This window comes from Mastomys coucha, unplaced genomic scaffold (assembly GCF_008632895.1).
Source record: "Mastomys coucha isolate ucsf_1 unplaced genomic scaffold, UCSF_Mcou_1 pScaffold20, whole genome shotgun sequence".
In the NCBI taxonomy this organism is placed as follows: Eukaryota; Metazoa; Chordata; class Mammalia; order Rodentia; family Muridae; genus Mastomys; species Mastomys coucha.
The window spans coordinates 64,013,055-64,021,126 of record NW_022196903.1 but is presented as its reverse complement, the minus strand read 5'-3'; the positions used below and the strand labels follow the sequence as shown (position 1 = coordinate 64,021,126).

Sequence of the window (8,072 nt, the reverse complement as noted above, 5' to 3'; positions counted from 1 at the left end):
AAAAAAAAACCTATAAAAGAAGTCTGGAGCCAGAGACGCAAGCATCACCAATAGAATACAAGAAATAGAAGAGGGAATCTCAGGTGCAAAAGATACCATAAAAAACATTGACACAGCAATCAAAAAACAATTTTCTAGACAAATACCCGGTACCAGAGTTAGGTAAAGATCAGATAAACAATATAAACATCCTCATACCCCCTAAAGAAATAGAAGCAGTCAAGTTTCCCAACCAAAAAAAGCCAAGGACCAGATGGGTTTAGTGCAGAATTGTATCAGACTTTCAAAGAACCCTTATTACCAAGACTCTTCAAACTATTCCACAAAGAAAGAAAGAAAGAAACAAACAAACAAAAGGACAGAAGGAATACTACCCAATTCGTTATATGAAGCCACAGTTATGCTGATACAAAAACCTCACAAAGACCCAACAAACACAGAAAACTTCAGACTAATTTCCCCCATGAATATCGATGCAAAAATACTCAATAAAATTCTAGCAAACTGAATCCAAGAACACCTCAAAATGAACATTCACCATGATCAAATAGGCTTCATCCTAGGGATGCAGAATGGTTCAATATACAGAAATCCATCAATATAATGCACAACGTAAACAAACTCAAAGAAAAGGACCACGAGATCATGTCATTAGATTCTGAAAAAGCATTTGACAAAATTCACGAACCCGTCATGTTAAAAGTCTTGGAAAGATCAGAAATTCAAGGCCCATACATAACCATAGGAAAAGCAATATACAGTGAATCAGTAGTCAATATCAAACTGTATAGAGAGAAATTTGAAGTAATCCCACTAAAATCAGGGACTAGACAAGGCTGCCCACTCTTTCCCAATCTGTTCAATATAGTACTTGAAGTTCTAGTATAGTAATTAGACAACAGAAAGGTCAAAAGATTTCCAATATGTAAATATTGGAAAGGAAGAAGTCAAAATATCACTATTTGCAGATGATATGATAGTATACTTATGTGACCCCTAAAATTCCAACAGCGAACTCCTAAAGCTGATAAACAACTTCATGAAAGTGGCTGGATATAAAATTAACTCAAACAAATCAGTAGCCTTCCTCTACTCAAAGGATAAACAGGATGAAAAAGAAATTAGGGAAATGACACCCTTCACAACAGTCACAAATTATATTACATACCTTGATGTGACTCTGACCATTACAAGTGAAAGATCTATATGATAAGAACTTAAGTCTCTGAAGAAAGAAATTGAAGAAGATCTCAGAAGATCTCCGAAGATGGAAAGGTCTTCTTTTCTCACAGATTGGCAGGATTAATAGAACAAAAATGGCCATCTTGCCAAAAGCAATCTTCAGATTCAATGCAATCCCCATCAAATACCAACTCAATCCTTCAAAGAGTTAGAAAGAGCAACTCTCAAATTAATTTGGAATAACAAAATTCCCAGGATAGCAAAAAATATTCTCAACAATAAAAGAACTTCTGGGGGAATCACCATCCCTGACTTCAAGCTGTACTACAAAACAATAGTGATAAAAATTTCATAGTCTTGGTACACAGACATTCAGATAAATCAATGGAATAGAATTGAAGACCCAGAAATTAACCCACATACCTATGGTCACTTGATCTTTGACAAATGAGCTAAAGCCATCCAGTGGAAGAAAGACAGTATTTTCAACAATTGGTGCTGGTTCAATTGGCGGTCAACATGTACAAGAATGGAAATTGATCCATATTTATCTTCCTGTAAAATATCAAGTACAAGTGGAAAAGGACCTCCACATAAAATTACATAAACTGAATTACATAAATCTCCATATAAAACTGAAACTAATAGAAATGAAAGTGGTGAAAAACCTCAAGCACAAGGGCACAGGGGAAAATTTCCTGAACAGAACACCAATAGCATATGTTCTTAGATCAAGAATTGACAAAGTGATGAATCAGAGAAAGATTTGACAGTATAGAATATGCCTAACTGTCTCAAGGAACTGGTCATGGCCATCACATGTTGGTCCCCAGATGCTGGGTGAGTAATACTTCTCATCTGGCTTGGGTCTCTTCTGCAGCAGGCCCTTCACATGTACATGATCATAAAGAATGCAGTTAAATGATCTGTACACTCCATCATTTACATAATACATGAAGGTTTGCTCACTTGACTCTTCATCATCAGAGCCAGACTGCTCCTTCCACGTGTTTTTTTTTTTTTTGAAATAATGTTGACTGCAAACGTGAAAGCTGAACGTAGAGGGACAGCTATGATTATCACTCCAAAGTTTGATGGGAAATACTTGTCCAGAGCTGACACTGGTGATCTCTTCAAATTAAGCATTTTATCTTCAGATCCAGGAAATCCACCACCAATATCAAGCAGATACATGCTGAAACCAACTTCTATTCCCATGCCAAATACACAGCAGGCATCGGACACTTCAAGAAGGTCTTAGGGTCAGGACATCCACTGCCCACATGTAAGCTGACACCAGTGATGTCAATATTTAGTTCTTTTGCCCATTCCTAGAGAAGTCTGCTGGGTTTGAGTGTGGCACAGACCTAACACTGAGGCAACAAACTGCTTTGGAATTGTCAGTGGCAACCTGCAAGACCAACTTTGCCTTTGGAGGTGCTCTGGCGACTTTCATCAATTCAATTTCACTGTCAAAAGTTATCATCTGGACTCCTTTAATAGGAGCATACTTGATTTGAGACACTTGTTAACAAAGACTTGCATAGAAAATCCTCTCTGGAGGCACCCCAAGCCCTTGCACCAACTGTCCAACTGTATTTCAGTCTTGCTTGCACAGTCAAATCCTGTCCCAATAGCTGCTAGGATGGTCACTATGGCTCTGCTGTCTTTGACTTGACTGCATAAAAGGGAGTAGCATGGGAAAGAGTCTTTAGCCACCTCAGATGCTTCTCCGAGGTCCACAACATAGAAAACATCCTTATCATCAGAGGAAAAGTGTTCATTGATTTTTGGTCCAGAATGTCCTTATGTCCTTAGCAGTAAAGCCTTCATTGACAATATGGCAGGCAAACTCTTCCTTAGTAAAGCTGCTCATGGTTCTCGATGTGCCTACAGAAAACCTAGAGATGGAATTTAATTATCGCCAGCTCCTCACAAGGCCAACTTATCCAAGAACTCTGAATGCTGACTCCTTGGAGTGGTGGAAACACAACACAGGGGCAAGTCTGGCTGGACCCATGGAGACAGAGCTGTGGAACCCTGAGGAGAACAACACTTCCTCCCCCGCACTCAGCTGTAGACTCTGAAGCTGCTGGCTGAAGGCAGCCAGTGGTGGTGGCTGCAGGGACTGACCTTGACATTTCTCTTACCTCCCAATTCAATATCCCTTCTCTTCTCCATCTCTTTCTTTCTCTCTTTCTTTCTCTCTCTCTCTCTGTTTCTTTCTTTCTTTCTCTATTTCTTTCTTTCCTTTCTTTCCTCTCCCCTCCTCTTCCAATTTCACTTCTTTTTTCTTTTCTTCTTTTCCACTTCCCCTGTTTATTTTGTTGTTGTTGTTGTACAGGATTTAGTGTTTCCTCAGGATTGAATCAAAGGTTGTTATATTATTATTTCTGTAAAACTCATCTGTTGATTTTTTATTTAATTAATTAGTTAATTTTACTTACACTCCTTGTTTTATTACCTCCCTCCACCCTCCTACTGCTCCACATTCCCATACCTCCTCCCCACATGATGTCTCCACATGGATATCCCCATCCCCCATCTCACCTGACCTCTAATCTCTCTGGGGCCTCTAGTCTCTTGAGGGTTAGGTGCATCATCTCTGAATGAACACAGACCCAGAAGTCCTCTTCTGTATGTGTGTTGGTGGACTGATATCAGCTGGAGTGTGCTGCCTATTTAGTGGTCCAGTGTCTGAGAGATCTTGGTGGTCCAGATTGAGACTGTTGGACCTCCTTCAGTGTTGCACTCCTCCTCAGCTTCTTTCACTATTTCCCTAATTCAATAACAGGGGTCAGCTGCTTCTGTCCATTGGTTGAGTGCAAATATCAGTATCTGACTCTTTCAGCTGCTTGTTGGGTCTTCCAGAGTGCAATCATACTAGGTCCCTTTTTGTGAGTGCTCCATAGCCTCAAAAATAGTGTCAGGCCTTGGGACCTCCCCTTGAGGTGGATTCCTCTTTGGGCCTGTTGCTGGACCTTCTTTTCCTCGGGCTCCTCTTTATTTCCATCCCTGTAATTCTTTCAGACAGGAACAATTATGGGTCAGAGTTGTGACTGTGGGATGGCACCCCTCCCTCATTTGATGCCCTGTGTTCCTGCTCAAGGTGGGTTCTATAAGTTTGCTCTCCCTACTGTCAGACATTTCATCTAAGGTCCCTCCCTTTGAGTCCTGAGAGTCTCTCACCTCCCAGGTCTCTGGTGCATTCTGGAGGGTCTCCCCAACCTCCTACCTCCTGAGGTTGCATGTTTCCATTCTGCTGGCCCTTAGTGCTTCAGTCCTTTTCCTTTATCTAATATCTGATTTTTAATGGAAGCCTGTCATGAGAGCATCTACACACTTGTGGTTTCAGAGCTTTAAATTGGTTCTTGAGCTTCTATTTTGACTTCCTTCCCAGTGATTACTTCCTGTCTTTGATAGTACTTTTGGCTGTTGGTTTAACCTGGATACTCTCACACAGCTGTGTTCAGGCAATTTACTTCCTTATTTGATGATTGCTTTGCATAGATCCCTAGAGGCCAGCCCAGCTGTCCATGATCTATAAACCAGGACTTTGCAGTGAGATCTGAAATGCATCAGACCAGCATGATTATCAAGATGGAATCACAGTCTCAGGTCTTCCTATTTGTACTGCTCTGGTTGTCTGGTGAGATATTTAAAAGTATTATAATATCTTAAAAGTAAATTATTTTTTAGAAAAATAGCTATTTCCAATAGGAAGTCAATAGTATGCAGACAATGCCATTAGAAAAGTCATTTTGGATTCTAACATTTTTATCATTAAGTCTTTGTGTATGTAAGTGTATACACATTATTTATTTCTGATTGCAGGTGTTGATGGAGACATTGTGATGACCCAATCTCACAAATCCATGTCAGTATCAGTAGGAGAGAGAGTCACCATGAGCTGCAAGGCCAGTCAGAATGTGGGTACTGCTGTAGCCTGGTACCAGCAGAAACCAGGGCAGACTCCTAAACTGCTTATCTACAGGGCATCCAACCGGTACACTGGAGTCACAGATCGCTTCACAGGCAGTGGATCTGGGACAGATTTCACTCTCACCATCCATCAGCAGTGTGCAAGCTGAAGACCTGGCAGATTATTACTGTCAGCAGTATAACAATCTTCCCACAGTGCTTCAGCTTCCTACATAAACCTCCTCTGAGATTCTAACCAGCCACCTGCATCACACATCCCCAGACCTATATTCTTCCCCTTCTGCCTGCAGCTGCTATGCCTAACTGTTACAAAGTTTGGTAGAAAATTAACGAACAGATTCTTTGACTTAGAAGGTCCTTCTGGCAAAAAAAGAAGTGAAGACATTTATATCTTGTATAAATTTCTCATGCTTAGATTCTGTGTATTGAACATGACACATTTTTTCTTTTCTTTTTTAAGGTTTATTTATTATCATATGTAAGTACACTGCAGCTGTATTTGGACACACCAGAAGAGGGTGTCAGATCTCATTACAGATGGTGGTGAGCCACCATGTGGTTGCTGAGATTTGAACTCAAGACCTTCAGAAGAGCAGTTAGTGCTCTTATCTGCTGAGCCATCTCACCAGCCCCAAAACAGTAATTTTTTTTTTTTTTTTTGCTTTTTTCAAGACAGGGTTCCTCTGTGTAGCCTTGCCTGTCCTGGAACTCACTCTGTAGACCATGCTGGCCCTGAGCTCAGAAATCCACCTGCCTCTACTTCCCAAGTGCTGGGATTAAAGGCATGTGGCACCACCATCTGGCGACAAATTTATTATCCTGTGTTCTGGAATGAAAAGTTCCAATGTGAGTCTCCATGAGCTAAATCAGGAGCCTATCAGGCTATATTCCCACTGGAAGATACAGAAGAGAACTTGGCTTTTGCTTAGCTCAGCTCTGGGATATACCCTTCACTTTTGGACTGCTGGCAATTTTTCTCAAGTTGTCTTTTTTGTTAACTTTATTTATTTGCATATGTAAAGCTGAGTTTGATAAAGGAAATATATAAAAAGTATTTCATGTATTTTGACAATTTTTATTCCTCTTGTTTCTTCTTTCTGTCACCACATTTCCCTCCAACTAACATACTTCCAATCCCTAGTCTTCCACTTATTTCTATGTGACATACACAGGTGCCCTCTGACATGTACACACACACACACACACACACACACATACACACACACACACACTCACAGGGTTTTATGAATCTATGAAAATCTAGGATATAAAAAGTCAGAGAAAACATGAGGATTGAGTTGTTAAACAGCATATGTGATCTATGCTTTCGATTCCTAAGCCACATCTGCCTCTGCTGTCTTCTCATCTACTTTCCAAATGTGGAGATTGTGATACTTCATTCTACACTACACTACATACACTACACTACACTAATTGTAAATATGATTTTGTATCATGGGAATCGTTTGTTTTTCTGACTTGTAATAATTATCAGTGTTGTTCCAGCTGGGAAGCACAGGCCTCACAAGTGGCAGGGCAGCTAGGACAGGACCTCTCTACCTCCATAACACCTAGGAGTGATGGCAGCAGATCTACAACCCTCTCTGCCCCTTCCCTGAAAGCAGAGAGCATGCCTCCAGGGAGTGCTCTAAACCAGAGACTTGGTGAGATTGCCATTTTCTCTCAGGTGACTTTCTAACTTGAGGACAGCTGGGAGGCACAGGCCTCACAAGTGGCAGGACAGGCGGGATAGGATCCTTTCTACCTCAGACTACACCTATGAGGGACAATAGTCCTCTCTGCACCTTTCCAGCAAGTGGAAAGCCTGTCTTCAGGGTGTGCTCTGACACCAGGACTCAGGAGGGACAATTGATCTACAGCCATCTGTGCCTGGGTTTTACCAGAGGAGAGCTGATCACCCAAAAGTGCTGACACAGGCTTACAGACCCACAGGAGGAACAAGCTCCAGCCAGAGAGAGCAAGAACATATAACACCAGAGATCAACAGATGGTGAAAGGCAAATGCAAGAATCTTACCAACAGAAACCAAGACTACTTAGCATCGTCAGAACCTAGTACTCCCACCACAGCAAATCCTGCATACCCCAACACAGGGAAAATCAAGATTTTGATATAAAATCATATCTCATGATAGTGATAGAAGAATTTAAGAAGAACATGAATAACTCTCTTAAAGAAAAACAGGAGAACACAGGTAAACAGGTTCAAACCCTTAAAGAGGAAACACAAAAATCCCTTAAAGAATTACAGGAAAGCACAACCAAACAGTGAAGGAATTGAACAAAACCAAGCAGGACCTTAAAAAGGAAGTAGAAACAGTTAAGAAATCACAAAGACAGTTAAGAAATCCGCAACTCTGGAGATAGAAATCCTAGGAAAGAAATCAGGAACCATAGATGCAAGCATCACCAACAGAATACAAGATATAGAAAAGAGAATCTCAGGGGCAGAAGATACCATAGAAAACATTAACATAACAGTCAAAGAAAACACAAAATGCCAAAACTTCCTAACTCAAAACACCCAGGAAATCCAGGATACAATGAGAAGACCTGACTTAAGGATAATAGGTATAGAAGAGAGTGAAGATCTCCAACTTAAAGGGCCAGTAAATATCTTCAACAAAATTATGGAAGAAAACTTCCCTAACCTAAAGAAAGAGCTGCCCATGAACATACAAGAAGCCTATAGAACTCCAAATAGACTGAACCAGAAAAGAAATTCCTCCAGCCACATAATAGTCAAAACACCAAATACACAAAACAAAGAAAGAATATTAGAAGCAGTGAGGGAAAAATGTCAAGTAACATATAAAGGTTATACCACTCCTGGGCATATACCCAGAAGATGCTCCAACATGTAATAAGGACACATATTCTACCATGTTCATAGCAGCCTTATTTATAATAGCCAGAAACTGGAAACAA

General features: G+C 40.6%; 1 protein-coding gene and 1 pseudogene across 1 annotated transcript; one reads left to right on the top strand and one right to left on the bottom strand.

Moving 5' to 3' along the window:
• Positions 1-1,936: 1,936 nt before the first annotated feature.
• On the bottom strand, positions 1,937-3,058 carry LOC116099916 (annotated as a pseudogene).
• Positions 3,059-4,756: 1,698 nt separating this feature from the next.
• Positions 4,757-5,377, top strand: LOC116099045 (Ig kappa chain V19-17-like). Its single transcript, XM_031382108.1, is given in 3 exon segments — positions 4,757-4,831; positions 5,017-5,249; positions 5,251-5,377. Coding segments are annotated over 3 exon segments (384 nt in total). The 5' UTR covers positions 4,757-4,770; the 3' UTR covers positions 5,341-5,377.
• The last annotated feature ends 2,695 nt before the right edge of the window (positions 5,378-8,072 follow it).